Genomic DNA, 26,007 nt, shown 5'->3' on the forward strand with positions numbered 1-26,007 from the left:
TAATGAGTCACTGTCCGGGTTCTAGTTCCCCCAGTAATAAAGGGGTCATAGAATATATCAAAAGCTACACCGAGGGAGTCACGCTACTACCATTCCTGCCCCCCCCCCCAAACACATAACCATTCTTACAGAGCAAAAGAAAGCAAGCAGAGGTCTGGCTGTGATTTCTTTAATGGGTGGTAATTGCAAATTCATAAAAGATTCAGGATACAGTTTTAATTATAAAAACTAACAGCCATTTCCCATTTATTTTCTTTATGTCCAGCTACAAAATGGCCCCAGGAGATGCTGTAATTGAACAGATAATAGTGAACACCCAAAAGTTAAAGCCTAAAGAAAAAATAATTACAAGAAAATGCAGGGGGGAGGGGGAAGTGTTTTGGATCTTTAAATAACTGCTCAGGGGCTTCAGCAGCAAAGCCAGACCTTAGCCCAGCCCTGCCCAGTCCCAGGCTCCAGCGCTGTCCAAAACGAGATTGCTTCTCATCCAGTCCGATAGCTCTAGTAGCACAAGACTGACTTGGGATGACTGATTCAAGTTCCTCGTGCAAAAAGCCCAGCCCTCCTTCACTTCCCCATCATGAGATTTTTAAATACACAAAGATTCTTAGCCAAGCACAAGCATTGAAGGGGACCAGTGGGGCTGAAATGCGAAGGGGCACAGTCACATTGAGCAGCATTGATTAGGGGACGGGAGAAGGTGAACATCTCAGAAAAAGTCCAGGTTAGTTTTGGATTTTTCTTGGCCTGTGCTGGATGTTTAGGACCAGAAGCAGTGTGTACTTGTTCAGCTCTGTGGAGATGTGGCTGGGAGTAATGACCAAGTGGAGAAACAATAAGCCCAGATACCCCAGCTAGGAAAAGTATCTCCCCAAATCTAACCCTGCTCTCGCCCCCAGGAAAAGAGCTTCACACCTGCAGCCACAAAGAGAACAACTTCAGCACAGGTAGGAAACTGCAGTAATAGTGGGAAAGATGTATACTGTTTATTCCCAGTCTTCCCAGTCTTCATCCTCCAGCTACAAAAAAGAAACAGCAACTTTAGTGCAAAGCAAAAGTCCTCTTAAGTTCTACTCGTCAGTCAGCAAATCCTTACGCGCCCCTTGAATAATTAAATTAAAAACATTTGCAAAAGGACAGACATAGAAGACAAAATGACAAAAAACCCAGCAAAAGGCTCTCTCAAATAGGGCTGTTCTACATTTCCAGAGAGAGCGGGAGCCTAAAGGTTTCACAGTGGACCTATTTTATTGGGGGATTTGGAGGTGCTGGTTTTGAGAATGATGAACTTAAGGGGGAGGGGAGGGAAGATATTATTTTAAAAAATTCTTTATCTTTCATAGACAATGACTATGATAGGAAGGTGGGTTGTGTTACTAGGGTTGTCCAGAAAAGCCTAAAGTTGGAGAAACTTTACTGACGGGTTTTCCTATGAATTTGCATGTGCTTGATCATAAAATATTATATGTACAACTTTTAGGCTCATCCTGGGGCTGCACAAAGCCAATGAATATAAGCACTACCAAAATTTATTTATTCCTTAAAATCGGCTGATAATTTTGCACTAATTAGGTGCTAATGCTATCGTTATGGTATGGATGTAGATTAAAGGTGTAAATATAAGTAAATCTGACATTAGACATTTCTGGATTACAGTGTCAAACAGAAATTCATAGAACTAAATGTTTGACTGTCATATGGCTGATTGGGCTTGTCTGAGCAAGTTTGACAGCAGCTGATCTGCTGCCTGAGAAATGTTTGCGAGTGCCCACCATGGGCAAGAGTGACCTGCTCCATCTAGACCAACACCTACATCAACCCAATATCTGATAAGTGTAAGTTCACTTTTATTCAAAGCAGTGTTTGAGTGTTGCTGTACGAAGCTTCATCTGAGAAATCCTCAAGGCCAGTTACCAGAGCAGTGAGTAAATTTGGGCTCATTGGACACTCATCTTTGATTACAGGGACAAACAAGTCATAAAGTATATTTTACACCTCTGCCATTATCAAGAAAATATAAAAAAAAGCATTTCAAATGAAGAAATCCCTTACAGTGTTGCATCAAGACAAAGACCAGTAGAACTGTTTGCTGGATGTTATGGCTCTTTGGCGTGAATAGAGGAGGAAAAAGAGGAAACTTTCTTACGAAGCTGGACACACTTTTTCATATTGGTGCTCCAGATGCCATTGGAAATATAATGAGGGAAGACAAAAAAGCTGATGCAGACTTCTACTTTGACCAAAGAGGTAAAAGACAAGCAACCATGTCTGGACATGTCAAGATATTTGCAACAAAAGCAGTGATGCAAACATTTAGACAGGAAAATGAACAGCAAAAGACTGAAAAAGAAAAAGCAAGCAGTAGAGAGATGGATATTGAAGAAAGTGACATGGAGGTTGATGACTTCATACCTAGAGGAAAGACATTCAATTTGCACAGAAATGAAATAACTGCTGTAGCTGACACTGAAACTCTCATCTCAGCAGTCATTAAGTCTGGCAAAGGTGATCACATGACAAACAACGCAAGGTGTTATTGCTACTGTATGAGAGAATCCTCCATACTACACTGCTTTTCACTGGGACGGTAAAGTGATTAAAGATAGTCTCGGAGATTCTCATGAACGACTTGCTCCAGAATACACAAGTAAACACCTGGGTGTGCCAAACCTATCTGATGCTAAAGGCATGTCACAAGCAGATGCATCTTATGAGTTACTTGAACTTTGGCAGCTGGTCTTCGATACTACTGCTAGAAACAGTGCCGTTAAGAAATGTGCTGCAAAACTATTGGAAGGCAAAATTGGTAAGAGGCTCTTCTATTTGGCCTGCAGGCATCATATTGTTGAAGTACACTTCTCCCTCCATATTCATGGGGGTTAGGGGCAGAGACAGCCCTCGAATATGGAAAAATCGTGAATAACTTTTAGGGCTGACCGATCCACCCCATGCCTCCCTCCTGGACCTCTCCACACCTTACCTGGTGGTCTAGCAGTGAAGTGGGGCAGGAGCGATCTTCTTCCTATGCTCCTGCCCTGTGCAGAGCCATCAACAAAAATGGCTGCCTTGAGTTCCCACTATAGTCTCGTGAGACCACAGGAACTTATGGCAGCCATTTTTGTTGACAGCTCTGCATAGGGCAGGAGAGTAGGAAAATCGCTCCTGCCCCACTAGGCCACCAGGTACGTCATGGAGAGGTCCAGGAGGTGGGGGTGGGTCGGGGTTTAGAAACTTCTGAATAACCAAAGTTGTGAGTCCTAAACCTGTGAATTTGGAGGGAAAAGTGGGGCAGTATGAAATGGTTCGTTTGGTAAAGCTACAGGATCAGAAAATGAACATTTTTCAAATTTCAAGAAACTGGGGGACAAACTAGACAAGAAGGATATGAAACTTTTGACACTGAAAGTTGACGAACCTTGGTTAGTAGACGGTATTGATTTATTTAAAATATTTATTAACTGCTTAAACCCTAGGCAGCTTACAATAAATACATAGTCAAATAAATACAATAGACACAGACAACTTATTTAAAATTATCTTCCCCTTACATCATTAAATCACCAAAACCATGTAGAAAATTCTCTAGAAATGGACAAGTTTCAATACAATGAAATGCCTGAACAAAAAAATGCAGTGACTCAACACCTCTACCACGTGTTGACTATCATGAATGCAGCAAAACACACTTATGATTCTTGGAACAGGACCTCCTCATGGTGTACATTTCTTGAAGCCAGGAGCAATACATCAAGCACGCTGGAACAAAAACGGTCATGTTTTCCAGTCAACTGCCATACGACAAGGAGATGATTGTGAAACTGGAGCAGTTCGACTGTTTTCTGGTGCTTTCTTGTATGTCAGTGTGGATGAGAGTGTGCAGAGCACAAGACGTACCCATTCTTGATCTCCAATTTTTCTATGACCTGCATGACCACAAATCAGTTGATTCTAAAGTCGCTGACATTGTGTTGAAGTTTTCTAACCACCGATGGTACCTGACAGAAAAAGTTGTACCGTTCGCACTTTTCAGCAAACATGCTTTAATCACTGACAATGTCAAATAAGACATTGCTTCAAAGCTGTTGAACATACCAATGCCCGAACAGTTCTGTTGGGGTAAGCTGATTTTCAAGTGGGTAAACTGAAGCACGTCACTGGAAGACTTGGTTGGACATGAATCACATTTCCTGTTTCATGCTCTGACCCAGTAGTGGCAAATGTTATGTTCTTATTACCAAGGAATGGTTGGTAAGACCAGTGGACAGGTGGTCTGATGATCCAAACTTCCATACTGCTGAACAGTTTGTCAACACAGTGAAGGTGGTTAACAACACAGCCGAGTGAGGTGTTCAACCGATTACTGATTTTGCTCTTGGCATCACCTGAGGCCTTGTTGCAAGGAGTTGAACATAATCGCAGGCTTTATCCTCACTATCTCAAGAAGACATTGAACGCTACTCACAAACACAGTAGAATAAACCATGCTTTGTTTAATTTTCCTGAAAATGAATTTCGATCACTGTTGCTTTCTGCTGATTCCTACAGACATTTTAGAAAACAGCTGAAAACTTATCTTTTCACAAAATATCTGAATACTTAATTCATTCATCCTTGATTATATTTATAATTTTTTTGTTAACCGCGTAGAACTTTTTGGTAACACGGTCTATAAGCACACTGTTATGTTATTTAGCTATTAGTGAAGTATGTCAAATTTATGTTACTTTCCACAATAAAGGACAGATATTGAAGTTTCATGTCATAAAATAAATACTGCTAGATTTTTTTTTCATAAAATATCTTTTTATCAATGTATCATTGCTGAGGGTGAAAACATACAAATTATAGCTCTATCAAGCAAAAATGTCAACAAATTTAAAGAAAAACAGAGCTTTATTTAATCGGTTGGTTTGAGGGACCCCAGGATGGGCTTTAAAACATTTTTTAAAAATGATTTTCTTATCAGGCACAATCAAATTCATGGGAAAAACTTCAATTTGCAGAGTTTTCCAACTTTAGGTTTTTCTGGCCAACCCTAGTGTGTGTTACGCTTCTGCCACAGAACCATGGGGGATCAAAACGAAGATTAGTGAATCCCATTTCTGCCAAGTCCACTCTGCTCTATTATGGGACCTGCACAACTAATTTTAATGTATACAATCAGGGGATTCAAACCCCATTTTGCTTTGAGATGGCCCTTGGTAACCTAGAGTTCGAAGCAGATGGGGAACAGAAGTCCACTGTGGGATACTTGCACCAGGAGGTTACAGTCCAAGCTGAGTTTTAGATTTGTGTTCTCTATTCCCACATACAATATCCCTTTTTTTGTCAAAGGTGATTGTACTGTAACTGCACTCAATTGTCTACGAAGAGGACAGCAGATTTGGCGCAGGCAACCCCCAGATCTCAGCACTGGGCTAAAAGCATCAGTCACTCTTATCAGTTAAATGTTTGGGGCAGAGAGCCACATCATCTCCCTTCCACCTGGGGTTCTCACCTTCCCCCTAATCCACATTTTAAGGCATGTTTGTGCGCTCTCTCAATTAGCCAATAGTAGGGCTACTCAAGCTCCAGAAAAATGAATCAGTTTTTAAGAGCATTCTGTACTGCAATTCTCGCACTGGTTTGTATGCAAGATTCCCAGGGAGGCTAGAGGCACCTTCAGGCCAGTCAAATGCAGCAGTACAGAGACAGAAACATCTGCACTTTCCCCTTTGTTGAAGATCTCACACTGGTTGCAAGGTTAAAATTAAAACACTGGCACCCTGGACAGAAACTTGGGATGGAGCCCCAAAGTCCACAAGCAGGCTGCATGTCTTTCAGATTTAAGCAGGCTTAGGGGCTCCCTGTAGCCTGGACCCATGGCAACTGCCCCGCTTGCACCCATGACCGACTGCTAGTGAAATCCAGTCTCCATTGTAAGCTGCTGGCCTATTGATGAGTCAGACTGCTGCATGCCCAATCAAGCATAGCGATCTGTCGATCCCTATAGTTAGAGACTTGGCGCTCAGGACCTTTTGGTGGTTGTTCCCAAGTATGGCATCAGCTTCCAGGAAAGCTATGGTTAGAGCACAATGTCTGAATCTTTTGGAGATTAAAATCCCAGCTCCTTCTTAAATTAGTTGTGGATGTGAGGGGGAAATCCCTGCAGTTTTTTCCCATTAGTGGTTAATGTTTTTTTTTTTTGTTTGTTTTAAGTTTTTTATTGATTTTTACATATAACAACAAGAGTCATAAATTGTCATACAATTATTTTAACAATACACTTGATATATCTATAATGTATTTTATATAAAACATATCTTATATTATCTTTATTACAATTGTATATATCAATAAATTATGATTTTATCAATTATTTAATTATTAATCCTTTTCCCTCCCTTCATTTTGTTGTCACATAAGAATAATATTTATTATGATAGATCATTTATAATTTACGACAAAGAGAATAAAAACCTTACCCCCTCCCACCCTCTCTCCTTTAACCATTATCTTAATATGGGAAAAATGAAAATTAGTTGTTACAATATTCTGTTAATGGTCCCCAAATCCTTTTGAACTTATCTATATATCCTTTTTGTGTTGCAAATGTATGCTCCATCTTATATATATGGCAAACTGAGTTCCACCAAAAATTATAGTTTAATCTGTCACAATTTTTTCCAGTTATGTGTAATTTGTTGAACTGCTACTCCAGTTAATATAAATAAAAGTTTATTGTTATTTGACGAAATTTGACTCCGAGCTCTCATTGCAGTACCAAACAAAATCGTATCATATGTCAAGGCTACCGGATTTTCTAACATCCTATTAATTTGAGGCCAAATTGATTTCCAAAATATTAATATGAATGGACAATAAAATAAAAGATGATCTAATGTCCCTGCTTCTAGATGACAATGCCAGCATCTATTAGACTTAGAGCTATCAATTCTATGTAAACGTGTGGGGGTCCAATGGAGAAGGGGTGAGTAGAGGGTTTTGAACCTACCTCTCCTGACACCTCCACCTTCGACAGAACCAGCTGCACTTCCTCTTCTGTCATGTCCAAATCAAAGTCTTTCTCCCAGTCCTCACTGACATCAGTGCTGGAACCTAAAAAGGAAACGGCAAATGCCCTGAGCTAAACATCTCCTCTCTTCTCTTCCCTCCCTATCCAGCCAGCCCAGTAACTCACAACAGATAGTCCCAGGCTAATGCCAAGTTGGCTGGGGATGATGAGAATCTAGCATTCATGCCAAGGAGGAAATGGCCACTACATGGGACGTCACACCAAGATGGTCAGAGGAAATCAAGTCACAAGAGCCCTTGGCTTAAGCAACAAAATACATAGGGAGAAAAATCCCCACTAATGCACCAAATCCCAGCCTGGTCCGATTGAGCTGAAAAGTCATGAGAAAAAAAGTTAAGAGAAAAAGCAGTGGAGGAAGATGCTATTTAACATCTGGAAATGAAAACGATGAATGCAGGTGATCAAATTTGCAGATAGCACAAGATTATTCAATCAAACAGCAGAAGCACCTTGGGAGACTAGAGATGGCAGAGAAAATGATATACATTAAGGAGAATAAACCAGGCTCCATATTAGAGGTATCAAACCAAACATGTTATATGCGACTGAATTGCACCTTGAGGACTGTACAATTCTTGTTGCCACATCTCAAACATATAACGGAATTAAAAAAGAGGTACAAAGAAGGGTGACCAAAATGATCAAGGGCATTTGAGAAAGGCTGTAGAGGTTGGGGACTCAGTTTAGAGGAGAGGTCTACAAAATCCGGAGTGGAGTGCTTCATGGCACGTCCTAAATCTTTGTAGTTTTGAAGTACCGTATTTTCGCGCATATAACGCGCGCGCTATACACGATTTTACAAATCGCGCAATAACCATGCGCGTAATATCCGTGAGCGCATTATACAATGTTTTTTACATTGCTGATACCACATTCGGCGACATCCATACGGCAGAGACGGCATTTTTTAAAATGTCCAAAGTTAAAAATTTAAGAAATTCTATAAGAATTTTATGAAAAATCTTAAGTTTTGACTAAAGTCTATCCTGGGGGCATCCATGGAAAATCAGGGGCGGGAAACTGCACAGGGACACCAGGAAATTCTTTTTCACTGAAAGGGTGGTTGATCGCTGGAATAGTTTTCCACTTCAGGTTATTGAGGCTAGCAGCGTGCCTAATTTTAAGGCCAAATGGGATAGACACGTGGGATCTATTCACAGAGAAAGGTAGGGGAGGGTCATTGGGGTGGGCAGACTAGATGGGCCGTGGCCATTATTTGCCATCTATTTCTATGTTTCTATGACCAGGTGAATAGGAGTCTTACATTCATGGAGTCGGACGACCGACCAAACCAATAGAAGAATTAAAGACCCGGGATGAATAGAAAGACCCGTCAACTATAGCCCACAGAGGTAAAAGGTATAGGGAATAATTGTAATAGGGAGTCTTAGCTGCAAACTGGTGCATCTAGGTTTACTGCACCCCAGTGTCGCTGCCGCACGGATCGCAACAGCATCGACTGTATCGTCTACGAGGACCGCTTGTTATTAGAATACGTTTGGCGATTTTTTTGTACAGGTTAGTCACTTTTAAAGGATATTTTCACAGCAATGACTGTTTTCACCTTTACCCCGGTGACATTGGTAGAAATAAAACATTGCTGTACACCAAAAGTATTCTAATAACAAGCGGTCATCATAAACAATGTTATAATATACAGTTGCGGGGTGCAGTAAACCTACATATGCCAGTTTGCAGCAAAGACACCCTATTACATTTATTCCTTTAGCCCTTAGTTCTGTAGGCCGAAGTCGACCGGTCTTTCCATTCATCCCAGATCTTTGTTAATCCTTCTACTGGTTTGGTCAGTGGGCCGACTTTATGAATGTAAGCGCCCCTATTTACCCGGTCGAACGCAAATTGCCCCGCTACGATAGAGTTGAGACTAAGTTTTTCAATTCAGAAGTTTTTATTTGGCAGATTTTAATATTTAATCAGCGGTCCAGCGGGTTACTTATAGAACATTCGAATCCCCTTCACACAAATGGGGTGGCGGGAGGAGTTTCTAGTTCAATGAGGAGCATTCCTGGTCAATTTGGAGCAGATACGAAAATTGGCCTTTACTATCGTCCCCCAGGACAGGCGGAGGAAACTGACTCAAAAATGATGGAGGAAATCAAACAAGAATGCAAGACAGGCAATGTAATTATATTGGGAGACTTCAATTTCCCAGGGATAGACTGGAAACTAGCAACCTCCAACTGCGGCAAGGAGGCCAAGTTCCTGGAGGTGCTAGGGGATTGCTTCCTGGAACAAATGGTAAAAGAGCCGACAAGAGGCAACGCCACCTTGGACTTGGTCCTAAATGGCCTCACGGGACCGATAACAGTAGTGGAAGTCATGGTTCCACTGGGAACGAGTGATCACAATGTAATTAACTTTAAACTTGACATCGGGAAAGGGAAACATGCCAAAACCTTAACCACCACATTGAACTTTAAAAAGGGTAAATACGATAGCATGAGAGCCATGGTAGAAAAACGACTCGAAAAGAAGGTGGACAAACTTGAAACGGTAGATCAGGCATGGTCCCTACTGAAAAATACTATCACAGAAGCACAAGATCTCTACATTCCGAGGATTTCCAAAGATCGGAGATCAAAGAGCAAAAGAGAACCGGCATGGCTTACCAAACAGGTGAAGGAAGCCATAAAAGAAAAGAAGGACTCTTTCAAAAAATGGAAATACATAAAGACAACCGAAGCCTGGAACAAACATAAAGATGATCAGAAGAAATGTCACAAGGCGGTGAGGGATGCAAAACAGGAATATGAGGAAAAAATAGCCCAGGAGGCCAAAAACTTCAAGCCCTTCTTTAGATACATGAAAGGGAAAAAACCTGCAAAAGACCTTGGACCCTTGGACGACCAGGGAAGAAAAGGGTACATCAAGGAAGATAAACAAATCGCAGACAAACTAAATTCCTTCTTTGCGTCCGTCTTTACGAAGGAGGACACCTCAACAATACCTGAAGCGGAGAAAGTGTTTGCAGGAGAAATAGAAGACAGCCTCACCACAGTTGAAGTGGACTTAGACCAGATATACTATCAGATCGACAAACTTAAAAGTGACAAATCCCCTGGACCGGATGGAATTCACCCGAGAGTCTTAAAGGAATTGAAGGTTGAAATCGGAGAGTTATTGCAAAAACTTGCAAACCTGACAATCAGAACTGGACAGATACCGGACGACTGGAGGATAGCGAACGTCACCCCAATTTTCAAAAAAGGATCGAGAGGGGAACCGGGCAACTATAGACCTGCGAGTCTTACGTCTGTCCCCGGCAAGATGGTTGAAGCACTGATCAAGGATAGCATGGTCCGGCACTTGGACGCACACGACTTGATGAAACCCAGTCAACACGGATTCAGGAAAGGGAAATCATGTTTGACGAATTTACTCCAATTTTTTGAGACCGTGAACGAGCAAATTGATAGTGGGAAGCCGGTGGACATAATATACTTGGACTTCCAGAAAGCGTTCGACAAAGTTCCACATGAAAGACTTCTCAGGAAACTACAAAGCCATGGCATAGAGGGGGATATACAAAGATGGATAGGCAAATGGCTGGAAAACCGAAAGCAGAGAGTGGGCATAAATGGGAAGTTCTCCGACTGGGAGAAAGTGACTAGTGGTGTACCCCAGGGCTCGGTACTTGGGCCGATCCTTTTTAATATTTATATCAATGATCTGGAGGAAGGAACATCCAGTGAGATCATCAAGTTTGCAGACGATACAAAACTATGCCGGGCGATCAGATCGCATGAGGATAGAGAGAAACTCCAGAGCGACTTGTGTCGGTTAGAAACATGGGCGGAGAAATGGCAGATGAAGTTCAATGTGGAGAAATGCAAGGTAATGCATTTAGGCAATAAGAATAAGGAATACGAGTATACAATGTCAGGTGCAACTCTGGGGAAGAGTGAACAAGAAAAGGACCTGGGTGTACTGATAGATAGGACCCTGAAGCCGTCGGCACAATGCGCGGCAGCGGCAAAGAAGGCAAATAGAATGTTGGGCATGATAAAGAAAGGAATCTCGAGTAGATCGGAGAAAGTTATAATGCCGCTTTATAGGGCAATGGTCAGACCACACTTGGAATACTGCGTCCAACATTGGTCTCCCTACCTAAAGAAGGATATAAAACTGCTGGAGAGGGTGCAGAGACGAGCAACAAAACTGGTGAAGGGTATGGAAAAACTGGAATACGAGGACAGACTTATAACACTAGGATTATTCTCCCTTGAGAAAAGGAGACTGCGTGGGGATATGATCGAGACCTTCAAAATACTGAAAGGAATCGACAAAATAGAGCAGAGAAGATTATTTACATTGTCCAATTTGACACGGACTAGAGGACATGTAATGAAGCTAAGGGGGGACAGGTTCAGGACTAATGTCAGGAAGTTCTGCTTCACTCAGAGAGTGGTTGACACCTGGAATGCCCTCCCAGATGAGATTATTGCGGAATCGACCGTCCTAGGCTTCAAGAGCAAACTAGATGCATATCTCCTTAAGAGAGGCATGTAAGGATATGGTGGACTATAAATTACGACAGGTGTACACCTGGCAGGGCCTCCGCGTGTGCGGATCGCCGGACTTGATGGACCGAAGGTCTGATCCGGAGATGGCAATTCTTATGTTCTTATGCGCGGTATACGCGTGGGTGCGCTATAAGGAAATTTTTTTACATAAATGCTTTGTTCCCGCACGGATTGCAACAGCATCGACTGTATCGTCTATGAGGACCGCTTGTTATTAGAATACTTTTGGCAATTTTTTTGTACAGGTTAGTCACTTTTAAAGGATATTTTCACAGCAATGACTGTTTTCACCTTTACCCCAGTGACATTGGTAGAAATAAAACATTGCTGTACGCCAAAAGTATTCTGATAACAAGCGGTCATCATAAACGATGTTATAATATACAGTTGCGGGGTGCAGTAAACCTACATATGCCAGTTTGCAGCAAAGACACCCTATTACATTTATTCCTTTAGCCCTTAGTTCTGTAGGCCGAAGTCGACCGGTCTTTCCATTCATCCCAGGTCTTTGTTAATCCTTCTACTGGTTTGGTCAGTGGGCCGACTTTATGAATGTAAGCGCCCCTATTTACCCGGTCGAACGCAAATTGCCCCGCTACGATAAGAGTTGAGACTAAGTTTTTCAATTCAGAAGTTTTTATTTGGCAGATTTTAATATTTAATCAGCGGTCCAGCGGGTTACTTATAGAACATTCGAATCCCCTTCACACAAATGGGGTGGCAGGAGGAGTTTCTAGTTCAATGAGGAGCATGCGCGATATACGCGTGGGCGCGCTATAAGGAAATTTTTTTACATAAATGCTTTGTTCCCGCGCGCTATACACATATGCACGTTATATGCGTGAAAATACGGTAATACTTTTTGAACTAATTTCAGAAAAATGTTTCACTCGATGCAGAGTTCAGCTCTGGAATCTGCTACCAGAGGATGTGGTAAAAGCAATTAGTCAGTGGTGGGTAATTGACCGCATCATTTAAAACCAATGACAGTGTCCAACTCCCGTCCATAGATGCACCTAAAGGAGGCCTGGAAAACCCTGACCTACATTTCTGGCTAGCGCATGACTGACGCATGATTGGCGCCACTTAGTATAGTGATGTTTAAGAAAAAGTTTGGTTAAGTTCTTGGAGGTAAAAGACCACAAAATTGATCTGGGGAAAGGCGCTGCTTATCCCCTAGGAGACAGTAATATGGAATCTTGGTACTTTTTGGAATTCTGCTGGGTACCTGTGACCTGGTTTGGCTACCACTAGAAACCGGATACTGGGCTAGATGGATTATTTGTCTGACCCAGTCTGGCAATGCTTATGTTCTTAAAATCATAGAAAAAAACTTATGGATCAAAAAAGTAAAATGTCCTTCCTTGCTTCCTTCCACAAAAAAACTTCCAACGCTATCATACAGAATAAAGTTCAGTGTTCCCTCCCTCCCTCAAGCCTTGCCCTGGACTCTGTGAAAATTACCTTTTTTGCCATTGTTGGATGGAGTAGATTTTCCACTGTCTGAGTTCAGTTCAAAGACCCTTAGATCTGTTGGCCCCTCTTCTTTCAGGCTTGCTGTCCTCGTAGTTGCTTTGCTCTCAGATTGTTCTTGGACTCTCAGTCGTTCTGAGGATGGAGGAGATACCTGCTTGGATTCTGCTATATTTGAAACAGACTCTTGCTCTTTTGAGCCCACTTCTAATGGTGTATGGGTTCCCATCTCTCTCACCATGGCAAGTATTGGGGTAGCTGGTTTGGCAATTTGGGTAACAGGCAGGGTGCTCTCAGTGCTCTCTGAAGGGCTAGAAAGAGCAGAAGCCACCAAGGTTTGCTCTTCGGGCTCCACTGGATCATCCTGGTTCTGCTCTTTGATCTCTATTGAAAGATTACTGGAGTTATTTTCCAAAATCTGAGACTTAACAGACAAGTCCTTCTCTGTCGAATGTTTCAAGTGCAAATGAGATAAAGGAGACGTGCCCAAAAATTCCTCTGCAGAGTGGAAAGAAAAGAGAATATTAGGTTCTAACAAAAAGCTCACGTAGTTGGGTTGGTCTGGCAGGCTACATGTTTGTACAAATGGCCTCAACAGCCTTGTGGTCAGGCCTGGGAACAGTGAGTGCTGAAAGAGAAAATTTGGACTTATATATTCTTAAATATGTGAAATAAGTCTATAAATGCTTCACTTTGGAATGGCCTGCCATCAAAAACTGAAGAAGCATTTGAAAATTTAAGTTCATTGTTAAACTGATCAAAAGAATGAGATGTAAAATTTGCAAGTAAGACAATTAATTAATGAATCTGATCATGACAAAACTATAAATTAGTCTAAGGTTAATTCGGTTATTTTATTTGTTAATTTAATTATACATGTGACTTTTGGATTGAGTGGTTAATACTGAAAATAAATAAGAGTTTAACTTTCCCAAACACTAAAACAGAAAAGGAAACACCACGAAACTAATGACCAGCAGTTTGAAAACACTTTCTGGAATTTATTTTTTTTCAGGCAACATGCAATTAGGCTGTGCAATCTGTTGCCTAGGACACTGTCAAAGTAACTAACATAGCAGCATTCAAAGAAGATTTGGACAAATTCCTGGAAGAAAAGTTCATAGAAATCATTATTAGCCAGGTTGGCTTGGCATGACTCATCCTGCGTTCTTCACATGCATGATCTACCCAAGATGGAGGGCAGGAGGGGTACAGGAATCTCCTTTGGATCATGTGGACGGAATAATCAGGCAGACAAATGGGCCCAAAGGAATCTTTCTGGAAACATTTACTATAAAATAACCAAAGTGTGTTGGCAGCAAGGATTGACAACTGAACTAACATTGGCTTCAACAGCAAAGACATGCTCAATACACCTCCTTAAAAAGATAATAGGGTTACTTAGTTCTACTTTTAAAGGGCATCTGCTCCCACATACCCTCTTCCTCCTCCCAACGGGGGTCTTCCAAACGCACGCTCTGCTCTGCCCTCTGCTTCAGAGCATCCCTCCGGGCCTCCTCCTGGGAAACAAGAAGGCAAGGCTCAGTTTGGGCAAACCATCTCAGGTTCCTTGTCTGTGTTTGAAAGTAAAGTGGATGTTATACAGCCAGAACTGAACTTTGCACTTCCCTGGGACATTTAAACCCACCTGTTCCAAATTATGAACCTTATAAAAGTAACGTTGCCAGAATTCAGAATGGGAGACAGCAGCTGGCACCTGAAGGAGGCAGAGAAACTCATTAGAGGCAGACTTCTCACACCTCTGCATTCAGCTATCAAACAGCAAGTTTATTATATTTATTGTGACTATGTCAATTAGCGGTTACTGTATTTTTCGCTTCATAAGATGCACTTTTTCCACCCCCAAAAAGGGGGTGGAAAAGTGGGAACGTCTTATGGAGTGAATACACCTTCCCCTCCCCCCGGTACATTTTTAGAGTTGCAGTGGTCCAGCGCGCTCTCCTGCTGGACCACTGGTTTTGATAACAGAGCGGCGCAACGCAGGAGCGCAACCTTTGCGCTTCCTGCCTGGTCCCACGCTGCTCTGCTATCAAAGCCAGCCATCCAGCAGGAGAGCGTGCTGGACCACTGCAACTTTAAAAAGGTACCGGGGGGGCTGTGGGCAGGCTCCTTTGGGCTTCCCAGCACCAGACGCTGTAGCGGAGGAATTTTTTTTCCCTTGGGTTTTCCTCCTCTACAGGGGGGTGCATCTTATAGAACGAAAAATACAGGTATACACAGCTGTCTGAGCCCAAGGATGGCAACAGAGCTAACGAGAGCATGTTTTGCTCACCATTTTGGTGTACAATGCCCGAACAGAGGGGCTGGTTACCAGCAGGTCAGAGATTTCTCCTTTCTTCTCCTCTAGATTACACTGTGCCAGCCAGGACTCAAACAATACTGGGGGTCCTGTACAAGAAGAGCCAGAATAAGATGAAAGTTAGATGAGGCACTGGCTGGCCCAACTCGTACCGTGTATACGAGGTAGTAAACCCCCAATTCCCAGCCCTCTCCAGCAGTGACAAAGTACTTGCTAGTAATTATCTGCAATAGCCTATCCAAAGCAACAGCACAGAGTGTAGGAATCGAGCTGTCACCTACAAAACACTCCATCCCCCCAGCACATTTATCAATCATGTTAAAGGCAGACTTACCATCTGGTTCATTACAATATGTGGCTGGGTCAGACTGCAGACTGTACAGGCGGGCCTGGAAGACAGAACAGAGAAGGCAATAGCAGGGTGAATTCAGGCAACAGAACCAGAGGAAAAAAAAACCCCAACACCATAAGCATTTCTAGTTACAATTAACAAAGCACCTACAGCAAGAGAAGGGGAAAAAAATGGATTTCTAGAATTATTTTTAATAAATCTGAGTTTTCAACATATGATTTTATGCTTTTGTTTTATACCAATTGCCATAATCTGCATTGCAGTGTTTTAGGAAGCCAGTAAACTCAGAATATGCCCTGCACCCACACCTTGGAGCAGTACCTCTTAACTCTTTCCTGGCCACTTGAATTTTCAAGATCATCATAATGTGTTATGGTTACTGCACCAGCACCAAAGTCAGAGTCCAGGTTTTGGCAGAAAATGCGAGTGAAATTTTGTCTGAAACCTAAACTCCCCCCACCAAATTAAGTCCTCCTTGGACCCAGCTCCCAGAGAGAGCCTGCCTGCCTGGGTCTACCTTTAGGTACTCTGGTGGTCTCTTTGGGATAGCTCCTGCTCCAACGAGGCCACTAGACCACCAAGATATTTAAAGGTAATTAGCCCAGGGAAATCGGCTTGGCAAGACTCAGTTTGTACCACCAGCATGAGAGAACTCCATTTATTCACCCTCCAGTATACCTTTTGCATGCAGATCTCTCATGTGTGTGCTCATAGAGGCAATTCTGAAACCTTGACTGGTAGGTGTGCCTCAAGTAGAGGGTTGAGAAGCCCTGCTCTAGAGACCACCATTATTAGTCAGTTACAAGGCAGGCTTGTTCCAGCTCATGCCTATTACTTATCGGCAACAAAATATGAGAACACTTACATAAAAGCTTTTCCACTCCTCTAGGACCTAGCCAATAACACGGTTTTAAATATGTGAGCTTAGAAACTAAATCTGATAGGGTGGGGAAGGAAAGAGGACAGAACCTGATCCACTGCCAGATTCAGCCCAGCATCTTAAACGCCACAATGAAAACCAGTCTCTTGTGAGAAAGCCAAACCACTCTGCTTTTCACAGACTACATTTATGAAGCTTCACCCCAACCCATGCAAAATTAAATTGCTTTTTCTCTACAGGGATCTGCACCAATTTGGCATTCTCCAGGCATCAGCACAGGAGAGGGCTGCTTGCTCATACCTTTGCACTGTCATAAGGTTCTGTAGTACCAGACGGAGTGGCCATCAGCGTTATGACATCACAGTCGATTGTTTTATCTGGTGAAGGGGCAAACGTGTCCGAGATGACTTCTAGAAAATTCGAGAGCCCTTTCTTCACTTTTTCTGTTGTGCCAGTTGTGCCTTCCGGCTTTCCAGACAAGAAAAAGGTGCCAAGATTAATACCAGGAACCCCTTTCAGAAAAAAAAACCTTTCACAGGACTCAGGAGGGCAATGTTTTGGACAGGAGTTAATCATGGAGTGACAGCCTATCGGGTATAAATCTGGATACTGATTTCAGTTTATTGGACTCCCTTTTGGGTTTTCCCATTTCATTTTATGAAATGATGTAACCCTTGCTGTTTTCCTTTCATATCTTGTTATCTTAATTTGTCCATGTTAGTTCCCCATGTTTTAGATTATATTTTTAGACTATGTTTTTTGTAAACCGCTTAGGATTGTTTAAAGCGGTATATCAAACCAAAATAAACTTGAAACTTAATCTAGTATACATGTAACATATCACTGGGGCACTGGAGTTGAAGGAGGGATTGGCAGAAAAGGAAAGTCGAGAGGCAGCAGTGTTGACACCTGTGTGACAGAAGGCAAAGTCTGCAGGCACTGCTGGAGCTCAATCTTTCATTACATTAAAATACATTTCTAGACTGCAATATCTTCCAGATCAATGCAGATTACATCATCAAGAAATTGCACACCACAGTGAAATACAAAAGAAATATCATCTTCCTTACTTTCCTAAAAATCTTACAATAATTTTTGGAAATGCATATATGAAATCGATGACAAACAAAATACGCAGGTCTCAATCCCAACTGGCAGCCTGATATGCAATTGCTTGATGCAAAAATTTCTTATAAAGACATTCTTGCACTGGAGGGAACACAAACACTGAAGTTATCCTTGGTGGATGGTCCACCATAAAGAGCGTAAATTGATCTAATAACCAGGTGCCTTGACCATGTAGAGCTTTGTAACAAAGAGTCCCAAATTTAAACCAAACCCTGGCATCAAAACGTAATTAATGGAGTTGTCCATAATATGGAGTAACATGATCAGACGTACAGCAGCATTCTGGATTTTGTGCAATCTATGTAAATTTTACTGAAGGCCTGTCAAATGAACTGAATTACAATAGTCCAGTGTGCTAAGTACCAGAAATTGAACCAGTAGTCTGAATGCATTGGGACTAAAAAGGGCTTAATTGTACATAACTTCCATAGAGTGAAGAAGGTGTTTTTGACCAAGGTGTTGTTTGTAAATGCTTTCATGGTTAAATTCCTATCCAAATAAACACCTAGAATTTTAATTTCTGGATCAATGGTATAGTTTATCCCATCTACAACAAATTCCTTTTCTATCGTTTTACTGGAGGGAGAAGCATTAAAAACAAAATCATGGGCTAATACTCACTGCCAGCTTCTCCTTGACCACACTGGCTGTGGCAGCAATGGTGTTCGCAGTGTCATGTTGAACAACTTGTGAGAATTCTGTTAGGTCCCTTTTTATAAACTCCAAAGCTTCTACAGACTATAAAGATAATATTAATCACAAATTTAGCACAAGGCAGGGAAGAATTAAGTTATGATATTACTCATCAACTGCTCCTAGGAGATTGGCCTGACAACAGTAATAAAACCTCGAAGGGATGCACAACACAAACTTTTCAGAAGGAAAAAAAAAAATTCTAGAAGTTACAGAATGATGGTCCAAGAGCGTACACTCAGAATAAGATCAATACGTATACAGACAGCAATGGAATTAAAACTCAGCAGACCTCAAAGGCCCACCTGCCATTTTTTCTTTCAATCCTGCTATTACAGCATCAGGTGCAAACAGACATTCTGTGAGTGTGGAGAGGTTGATACGATAGCACTGTGACATCAAAAAATAAAACGGGGAATAAGAGTAAAGCTTATAGAAAGCACTAGAATATGAAGTGGAGAAACGTGCTGTACAGTGGTAAGCTGCAAGAGGGATGCTTGACATTATACACATACCTTAATCTTCTACAACCACCTGTGAAAAATAGATTTCTAGCTTTAAAATATTAAGAATGTCATTTGCTAACTATGCATGCTGACAAGCTGGAACAAGGGGGAACACCCTGCTAATCTTACCTTTTCTCGGACACTCTGGTAGCTTTGCTGCAGCCAGCTCCTCCACCAGCCCCCGTCTTCACTGGAACAATAAGGGGATAATTTATAAGTTAACCTGTTTTATCCTTAACATTCGCACACTTCAACCAAAAGTAAATTATCTCCTATATGGATCTTTGCCTTAAGGAACCGGAAGCAGTGCTTCTCACCTGAATTAGGTGTAAATTAAGGTTCTGTGAGGAAGGCAGAATAGCTGCAAAGATCACCAGGGTAATCTGAATACGGTGTGAGCTTCAAAGGGTCTGTTTATAGCAGTCCCCTAAGAATCAAACCTATATAGAGAGAGGAAAAGGCCAACGTAACCTTCTTTCTGAGAAAAGAGGAGGACATTTTGCTGGGTAAGTGAAGATTATTTCGCTCTGTGCTTTGATAATTTTGGGATAAAAGATAAATTGTAGGTTCCTTTATAAAGACAGTTTAGATCTTAAAAGAACAAATGAAGGATTAGGTTCTTACCTCGATAATCCCCTTTCCTGTAGAACAGCAAATGATTCCTTATGGATAGCTTAATCAATTAACTAATGAGTTGCTTGCAGAAGACATCAATCATTTTCCTCTCTCTGTCCCCTTGTCTCTCTGGGCAGCACCCCCTCTCCTCGGTCCATACCAAAGCAAATGATAACCCCTAGAAGAGGAAATGACAACAAAGGGCGGTGGCAATAGTCTGAGAGTTAAACAACCACCCAACAGGGCAACAAAGAACATTAGTAAAACAAAAAACCACCTACCTGTGTGCAACTGGCACTAACAATTATATAGCTCTTAGCAAGACAAAATTTTAGTACTAATATGCTGCCTCTTCAGAGGCTCTGCTTCTCTTCCTTGGCTGCCACAAGTCAAGCCACTGAATATTCTTTTAATCCTACAAGCCTCCGCAGGCATAACAGACATCTGACAGGGCAGGGTGTAAGGAATCGTATGCTGTTCTTCAAGAAAGGATTATCAAAGTAAGAATCTAATCCTTCCTTCCTGTGCAAACAGCATATAATTCCTTACAAATGGGACATACCAGAGCAGTCCACTAAGTCTAAGGTGGGACAGTTGAGACTATGAACAGCACACAGGATCCTAAGGTCCTGTCCATTTGTATTGCCACAGCCACTCTGTAAAATTTTGTATAGGTATGAAGTGTAGACCATGTGGCTGCCCTACAAATTTTGTCAGGCGGGACTACCCTGGACTCTGCCCAAGAACACACCACGCTTCTGGCAGAGTGAGCTTTCATGGCAAATGGCAGCTTCTTGCCACAATCAATATACACTGAGGAAATAGTCCTGCAGATCCATTGGGAAACAAGCTTTAGAGGCTGGTCTACCTTGACGGCTAGCACTGCTCAGGACAAATAGGTGATCCAACAGGCAGAATTTGTTTATCACCTCAAGATAATGCAGAGGAGCTCTCCTGAAAAACAGGAATCTGCACTTTCTAGTTTGACATAAATGACAAAACCACCTATGGTAGAAAAGAAGGCATGATGTGTACACCCCTACATCCATGAATCTGAGGAAAGGCTCTCTGCAAGATAACGCTGGCAGTTCCAATACCATTCTCGCTGAAGTGATCATGACTAAGAAAACTGTTTTCACAGTTAGTTCCATGATAGACGCCCCTAGTAGAAGCTCGTATGGTGCTTTAGCGAGAGCTGTAAGACAATGTTGAGATTCCACATAGGGACTGGCTGTTGCACTAGAAGGTGGAGCCTGAGAGCTACCTACAAGAACCTGGACACATCTGGATGAGAGGCTAAAGATCTTCTGTCCACTCAAGCTCTGTAACGTAAAAGAACAGCTATTTGAACCTTGAGAAATCCTACCGCCAGACCCTTCTCTAAACCTTCCTGCAGAAAGGACAGGACTTTGAAAATGGGAGCCCTTAAAGGATCTATGAAGGGGTGCTGAAAAGTTCTCAGTTTAACTGAAAATGATGTTAATATGGTTCAATCAATGATTTGAAACAATGCCAAAACACAGAATTTCATTTCTGCAAATTGGCATTTAATGAAATAAGATAACACTCTTTCCAGCTACAGTGGCAAAATAATGCTCAGAATATAAGAAGTTAGTTGGTTGGGCTGAGAAATTTTCAGCACCCCTCGTAACTGCTTCTTACACTAGAGCTGAAAAGTTTTCCACAGGTTCAATTAGGTCATTACAGTTGCTGGCTTTTTTGATTGTAGAAGCATCATGATAACCATATTTGAATATCCTGTTTGTGCTAAGGTTATGCACTCGACAGCCATACCCCTAAGCCCAAAGCTTTCTAAATTATCTAGGACTATGGGTCCCTGATCAGAATATCCTGGTGCTGCGGTAGTCTGAGACAGCTAACTTACTGCAACCAGACTAGATCCATGGACCAAGTATGATGCAGCCAAGTCAGGGCTACCAGGATTACCAATCTTCAATAGGTCGCGATCCAATAAATCAGCCAGGGGAGAACACATACAGGAGCCCACTTCCCGGCTTTGACCTTCAACTGAAGAAACGAGCCTTCTTGTTGTCTGCTGAGGCCATGAGATAGAATGTTGGTCACTCTCAGCATTTCACAATGCAGTGGAATGCTCTCTGGGACCATTCCCCCAGATCCAGGGTCCAGTAGCTGATAATCAGTCTGGACATTATCCACTCCTACTACATGATGGCGTGCAACTGGGCCTCCATTTGAAATACAGAATTCTTTGATTTGCCTTGTCTGTTGACATACATCACAGCTGTGGCATTGTCGTAGAAGACCCTGACTGCTTTGCCCTTCAGCCTCACCCAAAGAACTGTAGAGCCATCCAAATGGCTTTCAACTTTAATCTGTTGATGGACCATGCCCTCTGTGAGGGCAACCAACACCCTTGCACTGGATGATCCTTGCAATGACCCCTCCTACCCCCGAATCCATAAAGACTGACTTGTGTCATCAGAAACACCCAAGACCATGCAGAGAGAGAGGCTCTGGATAATAACTCCAGCCGGAGCCACCACTGAATATGGTGCACTTCACCATCCAGGCTAACTGTGACTGGAGAGAGTCCCTCTGAGGCGACCAACATGCTAACAGTGTGCTCTGCAGGTGATGCAGATGGGCTCTTGCCCAAGAAGTCACCTACCATGGAGCCTAACACCTGCAAGTAATGACAAGCCGTAGGTGTCAGTAGCTCCAAAATCTCCAGGATCTAGCATCTGAGCTTCAGTTTGCATGGATCTGGAATAAACTCTCAGCCCTCTTCTGTGTTGAACAGAACCCCCAAATTCTCCAGAAACTGAGTGGTTTTCAGGTGGTTCTTTCTGAAATTTATAATCCACCCCAGATCTTGCAGGATCTGAACTGCCTGAGACACTGCCCCGTGACATTCCTTCTCGGACGATGCTCTGATCAGCCAATCATCCAAGTACAGATGAACTTAGATGCCTAATCTATGCAGATGCACTGTTGCACCATAATTACTTTGGTGAAGGTGTGAAGTGCCATTGCCAAGCAGAAGGGTAACACCAAGAACTAAAAATGTCTCTCTAGTACATGGAACCAGAGGAAGTTCCTGTGATCTGAGAAAATGGGTATATGCAAGTAAGCTTACGTCAAATCCAGCAAGGCTAAAAATTCACCCAGAGGTACTGAATTAATAACATCTCACCATTTCCATCTGGAACCTTTAATGCTGCATTGACTGACTTGAGATCAGGATTGGTCTCCAATCTTCTGAGTCTTTCTTGGACACGATAAAGTATATCAAGCATCTACCTGAGTCTGTATCTGGAACTGGCTCTATAGTTCCAATTTTTTAAAGCCTTAGCAGTCGCTGTGTCTTTGGCTGCTTTTTCTGGTGTTTCTGCCAGAGTCCAGAAAGATGTCCCAGAGAGGATGACAGAATTTGAGTTTGTAACCCTCTCAAATGATGTTCAGTACCCATTAGTCTGATGAAATCTGTGCCCAAGTCTCCAAGAACCCCAAGAGTTTCCTTCCTATGTATGTGTGTGTGTGTGTGGGAAGGGATCTCAGAGGTCGACCAGGTGCTCTTTTCAAAAGTGGCCCTCCTGGCTACAAACCCCAACATCTGACCCTTCTCCCAGGCAGAGCTGTCCCAGTACTACTGGGAACCTCTTAGCACCTAAAAAATATCAAATTAAATCCCAAAAATAAAAAATCCAGTGCAAAGACATCTTCTCAACTCACCTGCAGAAGTTAAGACTGAGGAGAGGGGGCACTGCCCAGAGAGATGAAAATGATTGATGTCTTCTGCAAGCAACTCACAAGGAATCGTATGCTCTTTGCGCAGGAAATTAGAAATGATAAAAAAATATTTTCACCCAGAGTTTTCAGGTCATGGTACAATCCCTAATACATTCAAAACTTGATTACAGTAACCTTACTTTAGCTATTTGTGCCAAATCTCTCATTAATTGCTTACAAGTCGTACAAAATTCAGCAATTACTCAAATTTTTGGTATAAGGAAATTTGATTCTCCTCAGTCATTCTTTTCTGAACTCTATTGGTTACCTGTGACTGCTAGGATTCAGTTTAAACTAGGTATTAGTTTTAAAATGTTAACAACCTATGACCTCCTTTTAGGAAGTACTAAATGTTTCAATGCTCACTGGAATTCTATGAGCAACAGGGCAGCTTAGTAAAAAGGGGAGTATATGTTAGATTTAGTAACCTTGCTACAGGGGACAAATACTAAACATCAAATTCAACCTCTTTTTCAGCTGAAATTTCCAATGTCTAGGAGACTTAAATTGGTAATTAAATATCAGTTAGCCAAATTTTGGAATGAACACATAATTTAAGATCACATGTTCATTATTTTAGATTTATAAAATACTTTTTAGTGCCACTATATTGGTTTATCTGCTAATTTGACAGGTAAGTTATTCTTTTTAACTGTAATTCCTGGACAAATTGGGCCTTGAAGTGAACAGGTCGAGGCGGACTAGAAAACTCAGCGTTACAGATGGGTAAAATTCGCCTCGGATGAGGCCCGATGAGCGCTATGGCCAGGAAGTCTGTGGGCAACGGAGCCAACCTCATCCCAAACTCTTCTGGAACTTTCCAAGCACTTTCCATTCCAGTTAGCGCTCCTTGCACAACAAGAAACAGCTGTCACGTACTCTGCATCTAGTTGAAAAGGGACAAAGCGCGCGTCCTCTGCCCGAAGCCCCGGCCGTCCCCCTCGCGCCCCCTCCACTTAAACCGCTCCTCTTACCCTTCCGCCATCTTGCCCGCATGACATCACCACTATTTACTGACCTATAACCCGCGCGGGGCGGGTTTCTGGCGGCCGCATCCGCTTCCGGCCGTGACGTCACAGGAGGGGGGTCGGACAAGCTCTCAGCCGGCGGCCAACCAGGGGGCAAGGGCTGCGGGCCGCGCATGCGCGGACTTCGCGCTGAATGCCTGAAAATACTCTCAATCCTTTCGCTCCTATTCCCCCCACTTTCACCCTCTGGGGGCTTCACTAATTGCAACAAGGATGAAGGGATAGAAAATGAATGAAATAAATAGCTTATGGAGAGGAATTAAAGAGGACTTAAGATACAGAGCTATTATATCACCTCTTCAAGGCTTATTTAAACTCTTAACTCCTTTCACCTTGGGTGCCACATCTTTAACCCTAATTTATTTAGACGGTATACATTTATTTTAAAAATTTATATCCTGCAATTCTATGCAGAGTACAATAAAACATCCAAATGAGAAATTACAACTGTCGCATACCACACATATATCAATAAAACAGCAAAAGAACAACCATATATTTAATATTTAATACATATATGTCATGTGTGTCCAAGTTAGATCGTAAGCTCTTCTGTGCAGGGAACATCTATTAAAAGTCAAAATCTACAGCCTTTCAGCAATAAATCGTAGTAGTAGTAATCCAAGCTGCCATACTAGAGAATGACACGGTGACAAAATTCATCACCGTTCCTGTCCCCGCGGATAACCGCGGGAAATAATCCAGTGTCATTTTCTAGTGTCTGTTTCAACCTCAGTCCACACCAGCATTCTTCAAAGCAAAGCTTGTGGGTCAGTGGTTGTGGCCATTCATACTCTGATTGTTCCCTCTCTCCTTAAAGAATGACATGAAGATGGTTTCCTGCGGTTATGCGCGGGTAACCCCATCAATATATTTTCAAAGACCTTCCTCTCCCTAGCTATTTATTTCATTCATTTTCTATCCCATTCACCTCTTCCCCTATATCCATGCTACCGAGCCAGGGCAAGCAGTGACTTCCCCCATGTCTTTCTGAATTAAAAGAATTTGGGCTTTTCCTCCAGGAACTTGTCCAAACCTTTCTTAAACCCAGTTTTAGTCTTTCCTCATACGAGAAGAGTTCCATCCCCTCCAGTGAGGTGGCATTATGACATTCTTACCTACTCATTCCTAGTATCTGCTTGGCTACTTCTGCCTCCCAGGCTCATTTCCCTTGGCTTTCTTTCTTGTGACCCTCCATCTTCCTCTCTTTCCATCCTGCCCCCCCAACATCTGCCAGCGTCAGCCCCTTCTCCCATTCCTAACACCTCAAACTTCTGCAGAATAAGAACTCGATAATCTCCTGTACCACGAGTAAGTTAGATGCTTCCGGTACTAATGTTCTCGCACTTCCGGTTCGACGGCATGCCAAAGCAGAGCATTATGGGATACGTAGTATCGGCAGCTCCTCGGAGCACGCCCTCTCCCAATCACAAGCCGACAATGCGCGCACTGCGCATGCTCTTGTGCCCACAGGCTCTGCTTTGCTGTTCGATTGGTCCGTTTTGACCGTTTCCTAGGCTTCACGGCCGTACGTCAAATTTGGTGGCGCTCGGAAGGGGCCGGTTAAAGGTGAGGGAATGGCGGCTGCTTCTTATCTTCATTGTGTCTGAGGGGAGCGAGTG

The 26,007-nt window shown here is 42.5% G+C and overlaps 1 protein-coding gene across 6 annotated transcripts; it reads right to left on the minus strand.

The window, feature by feature from the left end:
- Positions 1-153: 153 nt before the first annotated feature.
- BSDC1 (BSD domain containing 1) lies at positions 154-25,632 on the minus strand. 6 transcript variants are annotated; one of them, XM_033954773.1, is made up of 11 exons: positions 25,504-25,632; positions 19,101-19,161; positions 18,394-18,510; positions 16,945-17,112; positions 15,747-15,801; positions 15,386-15,501; positions 14,741-14,809; positions 14,531-14,612; positions 13,084-13,590; positions 6,995-7,098; positions 154-1,019 (listed from the first exon to the last, which is right to left on the minus strand). In XM_033954773.1, the coding sequence occupies exons 1-11, from the start codon at positions 25,509-25,511 to the stop codon at positions 987-989; spliced, it is 1,320 nt and encodes a 439-aa protein (XP_033810664.1). In that variant the 5' UTR covers positions 25,512-25,632; the 3' UTR covers positions 154-986. The 6 variants fall into 6 exon arrangements, with proteins under 6 accessions (XP_033810664.1, XP_033810662.1, XP_033810658.1 ...); XM_033954771.1 differs by having other exon boundaries at positions 13,084-13,476; positions 25,508-25,566; XM_033954767.1 differs by having other exon boundaries at positions 25,508-25,566.
- Positions 25,633-26,007: the final 375 nt, after the last annotated feature.

Source organism: Geotrypetes seraphini, chromosome 8 (assembly GCF_902459505.1).
Source record: "Geotrypetes seraphini chromosome 8, aGeoSer1.1, whole genome shotgun sequence".
In the NCBI taxonomy this organism is placed as follows: domain Eukaryota; kingdom Metazoa; phylum Chordata; class Amphibia; order Gymnophiona; family Dermophiidae; genus Geotrypetes; species Geotrypetes seraphini.

Bases quoted from the DNA above. Each gene is read 5' to 3' on its own strand.
- BSDC1 (XM_033954769.1), bottom strand. From the start codon at position 24,500: ATGCGCGGCCCGCAGCCCTTGCCCCCTGGTTGGCCGCCGGCTGAGAGC. The intron at 15,802-16,944 runs GTATGAGCAAGC...TCTGTCTTCCAG, and splicing joins AACCTTATGACAGTGCAAAG to GCCCGCCTGTACAGTCTGCA. The intron at 7,099-13,083 runs GTAATTTTCACA...TTTCCTTTTTAG, and splicing joins ATCCAACAATGGCAAAAAAG to GTTCCAGCACTGATGTCAGT.